Genomic DNA, 14,964 nt, shown 5'->3' with positions numbered 1-14,964 from the left:
ATACGACAAAACGAATTATCGCTTCTTCACAAGCGTGCGGGTTCCGACCATATCTTTTAGACACTGATCACGTCCTATAATGAACGGAACCATGTGTTGTTTAAACGTATCAAGCAAAAGCTAGAACGGAATTGAATTTCGCAGCACACAGAGCGTCTCTTGATTTCATAAACTACGCTATATATATATATATGAGTGATATAGATACGCAGACTCGCTTGGGAAGGACACAGTCAACCTTCCCAACCATCCAATCACTTTCATATAGACATTCACGCTATGGGAAAACCTACGACCATCCAGAAACAGACACTGCCATTATTCTCAGCTGCTTTTATTTATTTATGAACATTACATAAGTCAGATTTATGCATTGGAAAATGCTTAAATCCAGCGGGGCTAGCTGACTCCCTTTTTGAGACGCAATCGCAGTCAGCTGCCTAAAGTATCGGTCGGCTCCGAGTGCAGCACTTTAGCTTGGTTTTATGTAAAACATTTGTACAAAAAGTTCACAGTTACGCCCCGCGGATCTTTAACAGACCTCTGGCGCTTGTATGTTGCCTACTGCGCTACTAAATATCTTCCGCCCATCTCACGCATACAGCCCCTCAAGGGTCCTAGTTTAACATCGGTTCTATAAATGTATATATTAAAAACGTTTTATAGCAGCAACTACCGCATCCATTCGGCATTATTACAATTAATCATATGTCAGTGAGTGGTCATAAATTCGGCTGATCATTTTTAACAGCCATTTCCGTCACGATGTTGTAGCCGTTGTCTTCCGTCGCACTTCACAACGGTTGCGGAAAATAACAAATGGTCCATAGTAAAATAATATCTTGATCTCCTCGATATCAACGTCCTCGTCAGCCCGACATACACGTCTACGACAGGAAAAAGGGGCTAGAATTAAATTCTTGAGTACGTATAGTGCGTAACCATATCAGCAGATATCTACACAGAACGTCCGTTAGCTTGGAGCATAGCACTCGGTACCCTGCCCCAGTATCCTCTAATTTGGAAATAGGTGGTGTCGAAATAGATGCAATTATATACTTTGATTATCTGTTAAAGCCATAGAAATTCGTGTAGTGACCGTTAACTAGGGTTGTTCGGCTTCCTCCGTCATTTCCGCTTTCTGTTCCTTATAGGTCTGTTACAGTAGTTATCATTCCTTTATCGGATTTTCTTTGCCATCGTTCAGAATCGGGGCCGATCACAATGAGGACAATGTCCGACTATGCGATGTCATGAAAATTCTTGCATGAGTAAAATGATTATCGCTTCAAATTGACGGTGATGCAAGCCTGATCGTTACTTGATGTAGCATTGGATTGTTACCGATATCGTCATTCATTTCCTTAAGAGGGGTGGCACCTTTTGAGGCTATAGATTAACACACGTTTTATTTCCGCTTCGAGTTACACCGAAATATTGTTATTGTTGTTGCTGTTGTTGTTGTTGTTGTTGGCAGGCTGCGTCGTGTTTTGTCTGAAATAAACAGGGCAGTATATAACAAAAGGTTGAATTTTCCCGATAAATAGATAGATGTTTTCGATATTTGTGGAATGCCTTTATGGTACTTTTTGCGGTCATCCAGGGATCTCTCAGACTGTGCTGACATCGGTCTTGTGTGGCTTGCTCCGGCTAGAATAAATTACGAGCCAATGATTATAGTTACCTGTTATTCATGTTCTTAACACCTGCCCCAAGAGGAGAATGCAGGGGCGAAGAGGCCGAGTGAAATAGCCCAGGTTGACCGTTTGCCTGTTGCTGTTGCTGCTGCTGCTGCTGCTGATGCTGATGTTGGGCCGCTGCCTGGGCCATGCCAAGAGTTGCCAACGCGTGTTGGTGCTGCTGTTCTGTGTGGGAATTATTTAGAATGAGTATCTGTGGCTGTTGGATTAACTTCTGGTACTCGTAGAAATCACGTGCGCTGCACAGAGGCGTCTCAACCTCATATGTGTTGTTAAATTTCGAATAATCAACGAGATACTCAGAGGAGTCCCGTTGGAAGCGGACGAGTTGTTCAAATCGGTGACCCCACAAAATTTCCGACGGCAAATAACTCGACCTGCAATATACTTCCTGTCTGTATTAGTAGTAATGGCTCAAGGACCGAGATTTCTACACTCGCCAGTTACGAGAAAGGACCATCGCAATCATTATTATTATAAATATTATTACTAAAGCCAACCACTTGTTGGTCCGTCTGTTACTGATGACATGCCATTCGTCTCGTGCCTAAAGACTCAGATTATGACGTGAACACGCTGAATTAAGAAGGGCCATTTTGCGGTGGCTGAATATCACTTGCGGGTGCGGGCTCTACATTCGTTTAGTTGATAGTGGGCTGGGGCCGATTCAGTAATATAAAAAGCTAATTGGCTTGAATATCTTTCTAATGATCGGCGATTCTCGCGCAGCGTAACCCTGACGACACAATGAGCTTATTATCCATTATCAATAATATGACCCAACACAAAATGTTCGCAAATAGACCCAATATCTTGCGAACGAACTACAAACTCTGGATAGGTTGCTTTTGCTAACCATGCGTACGCATCTCACTATCGCACCATTAGTATACAAACCTGGCTTGTATAGACTGTCCCGTAGATTCAATCGTGCCTTCAAGGACTACGACGATTTCGAAGCGATCCTTCATGATATCTTCCGCTGAGAGCGTATATAAGGGCGACCTTTCATTTATTTCATGCACAATAGTGGCTGGCCAAATAAAGAGAATGGAGTCGTTACCAGCATCGAAGCGAACATCTAAAATCGTATGATAATACGGGATCACCTCCCCTTCTGCTGTCACCTATGGAATAATATCAAACTTAGATATTGCACTTAAACCCATCGAGCAGGATCGGTACATATAACTTAGAAACAAAACAAAAAACTGGCGAGGAATGGTGGCGCTAACTTCCAGTTTATTTTCTAGCGTCAAAGAAAGTTAAGATGGCGTTCATGGAGGTTCAATGTACGAGTATCGCAAATATAATTGCGATACCATACAGGTCAAGTATCTATTGATGAAAGTGTACAGAATTTTAGAATTAGGTTCGAATCCGTGCATAGACACACGGCTCGTTTCCCGCTGGGAATCGGCCATCTGATGCTATGCCTCGTATGGAATGTACGTAAAAGTGGAAATATGTAAGGATTTACGCTTTTGATGCACTTCTAACTATCTGCTATCGGTAATAATCTCCCTTCGCGTTCAGTTTTGAAACGGAGCAGCGCGTACCTTTCGTTTGATGATCTGGGCGCTGATATTTGTACCAATGATGTGCGATTTCCGCATGTCGCCCACTCTAAATAAAAGACAGAGTTTACTGTCCCGAAGACAGATAACTGCGTGCCGACTGAATAAGAGCGTCTGTGAGCGTTTCTTAGGTCTTGATAACTTCGCGAATACGATACCAACCATGAAGCACTGAATCATCACGCCTACGACGGATTGAAGGCATAATATAAACACAGCTTCTGGACACTCTTCGGAGATGTAACGATTGCCATACCTGTGTTAACACGAGTCAAATAAACTAAGACAATTAAACTAATTGTTTGATGGTAGGGTTCTTTATGTAGCGAAATTAATTCAAGATGAAGTGTATGCGTACGTAGGCCTAAAGGTAAGAATCTGTACATCGAAAAACTCTGCCGTCTTCCCAGTGTGTCAGCTCCAACACAAGTTTTGACTTTGGATGTAATACAAACGAGCGACATATCAAGTCAGCTTCGATAACAAAAAAAAACAATTGTGAAAAATTAATTTATAATGTAACGCAAATCGAAACTACCGCGACTTACTCTCATAGGCGTCGTGTCGTACACATACAGGTGACTCATGCTACATGTATTTTCAGAGAAGCTAGGGTATCTTTTGCATGACAGATTATTCAAAATGACTGCATAAATTCGTCACATTGACATTGACTGGGTCTACGACTGACTAAAGCCATAGTCGTCCACTGACAATCAGACGACGGTTGCTTTTACTCGAATTCAACATCGGGCACCGATCGGATCCACTATATGTGAAAAGCGTGGGACGCCGCCAATACCCAAACAACGTAATAGTAGACCGATAAGTAACCTCGTATCGATAGATATTCATATGGGTCTTTAAGAACATCATTTCTATTAGTAAGTAATAATACTGTAGAGTAAGAATACTGCTGATAGTTAACCTGCGAGGTATACTATACATTAGTTTATAACATAATTTATTAATACTCATCAATGGCAAACGATGGATAAATGCGAGCGGTTTAGAATTGGCCTAACAGTACGTTGATATGTAAATTGTAGGTTATAAACAATAATAGTTTATCGTTAATAACAACTAACAATGTTTGGAAAGATAGGTTCCAACGATTAGTTCTTGAGATACGTAGGGGCAACATGGGTTTACTCTATTTTGGCATGATCCAAGCTTAGTTATTACCAAATTTTGATTTTTGAGACATTTTAACGCACAACAAAGACTGATTGAAGGATGACTGACAACAAATGTATCCTAAAAAAGGCTTTCTTGATGAGCACACATGCTGCAGCACATATATATATATATATATATATATATATGATACAATGAAAAATGCTGACTTTCTTTTTGAGCTTCTCTGCTGTCCATCAGCCCGTCTTGTTATGTTCAGTCTGGAAGTGATGAATTTGCCTATCTCATCTATATCCCGACATCTAGTCGGACCCTGTCAATAATAAATTGTTGTTTGTTAGTGGGATATTCACGTATGCCTATTGCTACACTAGATACCCATCGCCACGTATATTTTAAAGATAAAATCTATTATATAAACTAGCATTAAATTCAAGGCGTGACGAGAATTAGCATCCTGTTGCCAATATCATTGCCTTCTGGTCAGTTAAACGAGTGTACAAAATGTCCTATTTCGAATTATGTCTACTGTGCCCGCGATGTTGCGGCCATTTAGTTGACCTTAAGACTGCATTTATTCTGAACGGCGTGGGCGATCGCTGAGGGAATAGCATGTTCGTTTTACGGAAAAATTGGTACTGCCCTGCAGCAGAGAAAGATCGTCCAACAGAACGCTTTGAAGTGTGCAGTGGATTATTAATGCATGTTTTCTAGTGATTACTTATAGTTGGTGGGGCATAAATAAACATAAATCCATCAGCAAACATTAAAAGCGTCAAGCGGTAACGAACGACGGGGTTGCCGAATTACTATGTAAATATATCGACTCATAATGCTCATACAAAGAACAAGAAGAAGCTAAAACATTTGGTGAGACTAGTTAATGTAATTGTGACAAAAAGATTGACGGAAGCTGTCGGCTGCACGGAAAAATGCTAGATACCCTTTATTGATGTATAATAAAGCTGAGGTTATGGATGCTTGGGTCGTAAAGTCGCAGTTTTTTTGGAATCGTTGTTTTTTGTTCTATGAATGAAGATGAAGACTTTTAACTTGAACAGTTGAGGAACAGCCGGTCGGATCATAGAAGAGCGAAGACTGTAGGTGCGCAACACACGTGAAATGAAATACTGACAATGCCATAATGTAGCTCGAATCAAAGGACAAGCGGTATAGCTTCCTAGGCTCTTCCACGCCTGCAAGCGTTTCGTTTGCAAACTTCGCTGAGCTTATTTGAAGAAACCTTTATTACTTTCAGTTCATTATTAGCTATAAGTGTTTTGTGTGATGCTTGTGGTGTGAAGGTGTCGCTGATGTGGGGAGAACGTACTCATACGGTCAAGTGGAACTGGATAACTTGAACACTGCTACTAAATCATAAGCTAAGCGGATGAGGACCAAACATTGACATTGTTTTTGCTATTAACGAGATATATCACACATGTATAGTCGTACGTATCATGTGTGTGCTTACTTGTCGAAAAACGCCATGTTAGGTCTGCTATTGCAGAAGGACTACTGCGATGTAGCGCGCGTCGTATGGACCATCATCTGTGACTCGCCTCACTTACTCAACCTGATGTAGCATTTTCGTGCCTGCTATAACCGTAAAGGTTGGCGATGTTGAATCTTAGAGCAATTGTGGATAATGGATCTATAAGCCAACAGAAACAGACTCTAGAACAACTTGAAAATTACCTCGTCAGTGCAAAAGGAACGTTGACGACACGAACGTATTCGAACAGCTGAGGTAAAATGTGCACTGTTCTCTATGGCGATAGCCACGGTATACCTGAAGATACTTGCAAGTTTGATTGTCAGTCTGACGGACTTCTTAGTGGTATATATGGCTGGGAAGTCATGTCGGCCTTCTCTTAGAATTGCTTATCCTAACCCACTTAAGTTCTCGATAAAAAGCGACAGGTCTTCATGAAGAGATGTTATTACTCCAGCCCCACGTGTTATTGGCGACTGATTGTATGTATTGCACTCGATTTTTCGTACCGCAACCAATTCTCTGTTTGCTGATTGTTCGCTCGTTCGTGCAGTACATTTCGACCCCTTCTATGTCCATTCCGGTCACCTCGCGATTTAAGCACAGCCTCGTCAGGCGTATAACTAATCTAGCATAGAAAAAACTAACGAGGCCCTTTTTCCAGATCATCACCTGCTTATCACACTATACATTACATTTTAAAAGCAGTTGGCAAGAGTAGCTCGATGATTTACAAGTCTAAGGAAGACGCGTGATGCAACGGAACATTAGTAATGTATTTTGTTTCAACAACTGACCCGATCGTGTGCTGTGTTTCCAGAGAGAAGAGAAACGCGGCCGTGAAAGTAGTTACTTCGGTTACGCACGGCTTCCATGTTTCGTTTTTTGCATTAGTTTCATCAAAGTCGCCGTGCGCAAACATTATTAGCCACCAGACGACGGCGAAGATCAGCCAGGAGACCACAAAACCCATGGCGAACACAAGTAAATTCCATCGCCATTGGATATCCACCAATGTTGTGAAAATGTCCTGTAAGTAACGATAAGAAAAAATCCTCAGAACCGGTTGCGCTGGGTATTAACAGTAGATGATTCAAATTCACATATCAAAAGGGCTCTTGTTTAAGGAACTTACATTTTTATTTTGTATGTTAAATAAGTACTTAGTCGTTTTTATAGTCATAGTGTTTAGGAATTGTATTTATTGCAGATAATGTTCTTTTAATGAAGTCGTTGAATACGATCATTCAAGCAATATTAGCCAACAGAAGATTAGAAATTGCAGGATAAAGGAAATTTTAGCGAGATGAAGACGTCGCTGTTGCCTGAGCTGAGCACATGAGGCAGATAGGTTCATCAAGCGTTCATAGAGGCAATCATACATGAAGCTGATATCCCTAAAATAATCAGGTTTCTCTTCAGAATAAAATGTCTACATACGAGGTAGCGCTTACTTGTCTTATACTCGTAATACTCTATTTCCTATTCGTAGTAGTTTGTTCTCTGTAAAGGTTTATTCCTTCAACTTCAGATTTCATTTTACTATGTATTTTCCTAGCTCTGTCCTGCTTTTTAATCAGTCTGTTGTTCCATCGAGAAGGTAGTCGAATATAGAAACGATGAACTTTTTGGCAGTGAGACATGGATCTGATGCGACATAACCTAATTTTCTATGTTTTACAATTGATAGGTAAACCGTCCGACTTTTTACATGGCTTCCTTGCTGTCACCACCTGTACACCTGTGACTAAATTTAATTTTATCATAAGTATACTAACTTTAATATAGTATTGGATACTTGAGTTCTTTATACGTTGCCGAAAGTTGCGAACTACAGAAGATGGATCTGTACGCATACGTATTTGCAATGGTCTAGCTAGCTTGACCTATTTTTAAATAATAGTAATAATAACTGGATGTGTTAACAATCCCAGAAAAAAATGCGATCTTTATAACCAAAATTTTATTCCGGTTACGCATTTCCATCACGATTGAATCGTTGAAACACTATGGTGTATTTTTTAATAGTCAACAATCATTGCTAGTGTTTAATTAAACTAAACCACCCATATTACATATTGTATACTGTTTGGACACAGGAGCTGCTGAGATGCTTACCTGAAGGGCAGGTACAGGACATAAATTATGGTGATATCATAAACGGAGCGTCTTTATCGACTCGGAAGTATGGCCACTGGAGAAGCCTCTTTTTTTTAGAAGAGTTACCTGTCAGTTATACAAGAACTACTTACAGTAGCGTACGATATTTTTTTCTTTTTTATAATTTTTTTTTCGCACGAAAACCATTTGTGTTAGCTGAAGCTCGTCACAATATGTTCGAGGATGAGTTCAGTGCGACGGTTTACAGATAGTTAGTTTTTTCGTACAAGCGGCTTAACGGCGGACAAATCTTCGTAGTTATGCGCCGTGTGGCATATTCGAAAGTTAACGAACGTCTTTCGATTCACGGTAAGCATCGCAAATCGCTGCCAGAAACTTTTTTGTTGGGCACAGAAACCCAGTTTTACCAAAGTTTAATGTATGTTAAATACAACGATTTTAAGGTGTCAAAGCTATATTTCGCTCATATTGGCTTACCTACGTCAACGGAAGTTTTCCTTGTCATAATAAGACATGTCAAAATGTGGCTCGTACTATAGTACATGGCACATTTGACGAAACTGCCCAATGATAGCGAATGACATAAGCAAAAAAGAAATAGGGGAAAAGCCATATAAAATTAGAAAAATAAAGCAAACAGAGAGTTTTGTTATTGTTATTTACGCAGGCATAAAGTGCTCTTTGTCTATTAGTTTGTAGATTAAATATACCACATGGAACGTGTCCGCAGTGATGAACAATTTAGAACACTGAAGCCCACTCAAACAGTATGATTAGCGCTATGAAGATCTCTGTACAAACGCGTGTATGGGTCGGCCTAGCAAACTCCTATTGCCTTATTATTGTGTTTACGACCATCGGCTCGTAAAATGCAAAGATGGTGACGTCGCAACGCTTTGCCAACTAACAGAACGTTGCTGGATCGTTTTTGATGAACTGATGCTGTCGCAAATGGGTACGCTTGACAACTGCACTAACAGCCTCGTAAAGCAACTATGGAGGCCATCTAGTTGGTCCAGCGTTGGAAGAGTCGAATATTGTAGTTCCAAGGATATCAAAATTGAGATCACAGTTAACAGTGCCGTGTCTAAGTGCTAGCCACAAGGGCAATAAGCTAGAAGGGCTGTAATGATTCCGTTGATGTTGACTAATGATTTATCTGTTTCAGTCGTGTATTTCTAGAGAAGGCTAATTTATACAAGTATACACATTTACCTACCTCATGTTACTTTGAAGCAATGAAGAAGGCATATCTCTACAGGAACAGATAGACTCTTCACTCACCTGGAGATATCTTTGACTTCGTTTATATACATGCTCCTTAGACAAGTTGACGTTGCCATTCTTGAACACAACCCGCTTACGAACTCTACTGGGAATTACTTTTGTATTTGGATATCTAAAACAGACAGATGCAGTCAAAATTAAAAATAGCGTGAATTAGACCAGCTGAAATATATTCCGATAGTTACGAATGGATACGACCTGTTCAACGCATACTGTAGCTCTCGAATGAATCGTGAGCGAAACGTGCTACAACTTACTTTGTCTCTCGCTAGACTTACACAATAAGCCACTTCTTCCTAAATCAACGAACGTTCTATCTGGGTGTCGTATACGTTGATATACCTTGGGTACAAAGGATACAGACAGTTGCTTTATGTAAACTGGCTTTTTTCTTTCGGACGGACTGTTTTTTTCATTTGAATTTTCCATATTCGTTTAAACACCTGTACAGGTCAATTTCATATTAATTAATTCAGCGAAAGCGCTTATTTATTACGCAGATTTTCTTCATGTCTAATGGTCCAGGAAAAGGCCTGCGATATCTAAAAGTTTACGATATTTGTAGATCTACGTTTGACGTAGATCTACGTAGAACAGCTCCATCATTTAATCGAGCCTTCTATGACAAAGAAGAAGGGTGTTTTCACCTTTGCGTATGGCACTAGTAATTGGTAGACTTTCTTCGATGAGCCACATTAAACGTACATTGAAGGATGAGCACTTCTTGAAAGCAAAGCCATTACATAGAGTATCGAAACGCATCCTCTTGGTAGACACTTACCCTATTATTGAAATGCTTAAATTAATTTAAACATAGATTGAAGAGGAATTCCTTCACACTGTCTTAGGTCGAGGCATTGTTAAAGCATAGCGAACCTAACCTGAGCATTCTCTTATAGTGACTTTTGACCTAGCTCGTTCAACCAGTCTATCGGACTTTGTTCTTCGGAGTCTAAGAAGTGGAAGGTTTATCATCGGGCCTATTTAGCTGCTGCCTAAAAATAGCTTCTTGAATATCTGTTGACTCATCCTCAAACTGAAGGCGACTAACAGTCGAACTAACAGCTGCCGAATGAGCAGTTCGGATAACTGAGAAACTCCGCAGGGGGCCAACGTGATGTCGAGCGACATGACCAACTCAGCTGAAAGTGGTAATATCGCTCATGGACAATCACAGAGAACATGTTTTCGTTGGGAAACAGCTTCAATGGGGTATTTTCGCTCCTTCTGATTTTTTCGTCTAGAACGAATTGTATTTCGAGTGCGAGATTTTTTGCAAGGAATTTCATGAAGCACAACGGTTCTAGAAAAATGAAGTTTCGTTTCGTAATGCGACGACTTGAAGTAACTAAATCTCGAGTGTAGACGTACTGGACAGACATATATTGGACAAATTTGACTTTGAAAGGTAAGGATGCGCGTTCGATGTCCTTGACGGGACCCGCATGCGTTACATTGCTTGTAGTCAAAATACGACCTGAACGAAGAGAGGACTCATTTGTATGTTTTTTGATAACTCGATTTTGGCGCGATATTGGACTGAGCAACAAACTGATCTCAGCCTTGTTTCGGTTCCAGCCCTTTGTTTTTCGACAAAATCCGATACGTTATATTATATAGTCTTTTGAAATATTACATGCACACAACAGATGAGTGTAGAATTAATTAAAGTTAGAGCTGGCTCAGCGCTAGTTGAAGGTTGCGTATTAACCGTAGCCGAAAGACCACTCGATTTTCTAGAGGGACACCTCGAGAGTAAAACCTTTATCTGCCTATGCAGTACATACAGGCTTCTATCGATAATAGGTGTATGCGTATTTAGTTAAACATCGATTACATTTCTATCTATGTATGCACGTTTTTTCGTTACATACGTTCTTCACCGAAGTCCCAAAACGATGCTCTCCCTAATCATCTACCAGCACAAAAGTGGAGTTTAGTCCAAACCAGCAGAAAAATTCCTTTACAGAACCCTGCTTCTTCCTTTCACCCCGAAGAAGACGTATGCACAGTTGTCTTTCGCTCCCAGGATACCGACACCTACCTATCGTCATCCTGGTGCTTTCATCCTGCATGCTTTTTCTAGCAGAATTCGATACGCGTCACATTAGCAATGCAGTATTTCTTTACCTACACTACTCGGCCGAGGAGGCGCCCCATTATTGATTCGCGCACGCGGTCTCGCTCTTTGATCTTCTTTTGTCTGCCGTTTTATTGCCGGGAGCGCTCGAGTGGTTTTATTCGTCTTGCCTTTGTTCACCTGTCTGCTTCCGTAGGCCGTGCGTGCCAAACGCCCGTACCCCCAGTATACGGCACAGCGTTTGCCCCCCACGGAAACAGGGTAACCTGAGCCTATCTACCGGCAACAGCAGATAGGGCTCGACACCATCCACACTAGGTCACCAATGGCAAGGTTCAAGCTGCGTCAACAGCTCAAACACGCATGCACTTCCGATGGATGATTTGGTAGACGGGTTGATTCGACGACTTGCGGCGGAAGCTTGTACGAGCACCACTACACGATCTACATACACAGAAGCCTTTGGATCTTCGCAAATAGAAACGCGCTTAAGGCTAGTTTTAGCTTATCGCATCCAACACATTCAACGCACCGCTAGCTGGTAATCTTCTCATCAGTTCGTTACAAACATTCAACTTTGTCGCCCCGGATGGCTTGGATAACTAGGCGGGAACAACGAAAGATGCCGTTCGTAATATCTTACAATCCCTTGTCGACGAGGCAAAGGTCCACAAATTGATTGGATATCAGAGTGACTCGCAGACTTTTAGCGTCACCCTTTAACGCTACTGCCAATGATGGTGTGTAAACCGGGCGTACAGACACATGATGCTATACTTTGTTACAACGACTCCTTGCGTAACTCGTTGAGCACAAAAAGTCCCGGCAAGACGAATCTGGCGTCTGTCTGAAGAAACGCTTACAGATTACTACTAACCCCACCGCCAGCACCATCCTCATACGATGCTGCTACCAGCCATTGCAGTAGCAGCAGCAGCAGCAGCGCGTCAAGAGGTGAGAAAGAGCGTACGGCGATCTTCTCGCGACAACTTCTTCATCTTTATTTTCATGCACGGCTCTGAAGTTTCCCGTCGTGAATGTGTGTATTTGCGCACATTACGGCGACGATGGCGGCTGCTGTCGGAGCTAGTACAACGACAAACAACAAGTGACAAACGACAAAAAAGAACAACGCCTGCAAAATCACGTTTAGCGATTTTACGTGTGTTCTACGGCCATTCTGGCCAGCCAGCTAGCCACCCAGCCGGTCAATAAACAACTCTGTCACTCCACAAATCCTGCCGCTCTCAGTCGGCGACCGATCCGTCAGATTGCGCCGTCTTGCTAACGTACGAAAAGCCACTGTCGCAGCTGCCTCGTTACCGCTTTTGCTGCTGCTGCTGTGGCCGTAAGGCGGCGTCGCATTGTCGAGCATTCTGTTACTAGTTGCTTTGCTGTTCTTAGCCAACTACTTCATCCCTGTTTTATGGATTGTCTATCAGCAGCGAGCGACACAAGATCCCACATGCTGGGGTACCAACGAGCTGACACCAGGCAACAATTACAACTGGCTACTGTCGGCTACCGTTTGGCAGTGCGAACTTGTTACAATGAAAATAAACTACGACAAAAACAACAACAGTCATACAAACATAATAACGAAAAATGAAAAGAAACGTACCGACAACTGATATAGTTAACAGTCGACGTATCGGCCCAAACAATAAGACGTAACGTATTGATGAATTGACGAAACAAGCCAACTGCAGAAAATCGATAGTAGTTTCTGGCAGGTCAGTTAAGACCGACCGAACCACGGTGCCAATAGAATATCGTACAAATTATAGATTCTATAAATGTTGTGCACACTTCTGTCGATCCCCTATAAAGATAAGGACAGCGGCCCAGTGTATAACCGTAAGGCCACAGCCAATTAGTCGACGCGCCAAACGCCTTGTCGACAGTATGTCAGCATAGTTTCACAAACGCTTCCCCAGCCTCTAACGTGGCAATTTTGTATCCAAGCAAACGATGCAGATTCAATGGAAACGAAGGTGTCAAAAAGTGTACATATACAACGAGGAAACAACCGCAGCGCTAATAGCGAACGAATAAGTAGAAACAGAACATAACTCATCGGCTACCGTCGTAATCGTTTCTAAGGGGGGCGGGATCACTTCGACTATAAAGACATATGTATATATTGTGCATCGATACCCAGCTCTGATAAGTGCGGCAATGCTGTGACATCGAGCAACGATTGTAATTATAACGATGCATACTGACACTGTTGAAAATATCTGTATACGACTACTATAGCAAGCGTTGTTCTATTATAGTACACTATTACAATATTATTATATATATATATATCCTATTATAGTACAATATTTTAAAATTAACTTTATCAAGTCCGTCAAGTTTTAGATACGAGAAGTTTCTAGTACAGCTGCTCTGAGGACAGATAATGCTGTTGAAAGGAAGTTGGCTTCAATAGATAGATAACATTTCAAATGGTATCGCCTTATCGTTAAACAATGTCCGAGCGTATTTCAATGTAATGCAGAGCTTTCCTTAATGGCATGTATCATAATGCAGGACTGGCACGTGCTAGTGTCCTAAATTTAGCAACGAAAAGTTTCTTACACCTGGCAAGTTAGCCATGGAAAGACAAATTTAAAAGGTAAAAATTCTATTATATGGCGAAAATCAGCCGCCACTGGCTCGGCGTTTCCCATTAGTAGGAAATAGCCGTGCGATAGCATGCCAACATACGTACATAGAAGCACTAGAATATCCACACTCGTACGAACTTAATTATATACTTTATCTCTCTCTCTCTCTCTCTCTAATTGGGACTGGTTGTGAAGCTCGAGCCCGGATCTGGTTCTGTATCTGCTTCTTTGTTATCCAACTTAAATGGAGCAGCTGATACACAAAAACACAGTTTGGGTCAAATGTAATAGCTAATGTTTTTAAATAATCAGGTTTCTCGAAACGCACACGATGTTGTTTTCGCAAGCGCTGACACGGTCATCGTACGGATGAAATGTGAATGCAGATGAGTGATGTCCGCCATCAGGTCTTGTTGAACCCAGTTTGCTTTACGTAGGGCATCCGAGGCGGTCTAAAAAGCCCATGCCATGACATGAGCGTAGATGGTACGGTGTCTCCGCCGAGGATAATACGTACGCATACTTGCATAGATCCATTTATGTTAATAGGCAGCAAATCTGAAAAAGATAAATAACCTAACCAAACCCGCTGATACCGCGACCGTCTGTGATCGTGAACTTTGCGTCGGCACACATTTCCCTGTTTCTTTCATTTGCCATACGTCGAAAAATGTCACAAAAGGACGACATTAGATTGCGTGAAAGCCAAACTTAGGTCCTTATAACTGCAATAGAGTCGAAAATCTTTGCACAAACATTCGCAAGTTACTCTTGTCCCGTTTCGATTCATCAGGGCATGCACCGTCTTGATATCGAGGACGCCGCACGACGCGTGACGACGCTGGAGCAATGACAGTGTCACGCTTGAGTCGAAGCAAGAGCACTTCTTTTATTTGAGATGACAAACGCATCTGGGACAGGAGATTCGTTAGATGCGCCAAACGCTTCAAGA

At 41.6% G+C, this 14,964-nt stretch overlaps 1 protein-coding gene across 2 annotated transcripts in view; it reads right to left on the bottom strand.

Moving 5' to 3' along the window:
* Nucleotides 1-318: 318 nt before the first annotated feature.
* LOC111265060 (G protein-activated inward rectifier potassium channel 3) overlaps nucleotides 319-14,964 on the bottom strand; it is a 37,750-nt gene continuing 23,104 nt past the window's right edge. Inside the window, exons 1-7 of one of the 2 annotated variants that reach the window (XM_022841404.2) lie at nucleotides 11,452-12,275; nucleotides 9,315-9,429; nucleotides 6,707-6,939; nucleotides 3,260-3,533; nucleotides 2,598-2,827; nucleotides 1,685-2,077; nucleotides 319-1,494 (exon numbers count right to left, since the gene is read on the bottom strand). In XM_022841404.2, the coding sequence (XP_022697139.1) occupies nucleotides 1,425-1,494; nucleotides 1,685-2,077; nucleotides 2,598-2,827; nucleotides 3,260-3,533; nucleotides 6,707-6,939; nucleotides 9,315-9,429; nucleotides 11,452-11,477 (1,341 nt within the window). In that variant the 5' untranslated portion in view covers nucleotides 11,478-12,275 and the 3' untranslated portion in view covers nucleotides 319-1,424. Of the gene's footprint in view, nucleotides 1,495-1,684; nucleotides 2,078-2,597; nucleotides 2,828-3,259; nucleotides 3,534-6,706; nucleotides 6,940-9,314; nucleotides 9,430-11,451; nucleotides 12,276-14,964 lie in introns of those variants that run through there. The other variant, XM_022841403.2, reaches the window with a different exon arrangement.

Source organism: Varroa jacobsoni, unplaced genomic scaffold (assembly GCF_002532875.2).
Source record: "Varroa jacobsoni isolate VJ856 unplaced genomic scaffold, vjacob_1.0 scaffold_928, whole genome shotgun sequence".
Classification (NCBI taxonomy): domain Eukaryota; kingdom Metazoa; phylum Arthropoda; class Arachnida; order Mesostigmata; family Varroidae; genus Varroa; species Varroa jacobsoni.
The sequence above is the reverse complement of the archived record's forward strand: the minus strand, read 5'-3'. Positions and strand labels throughout refer to the sequence as shown.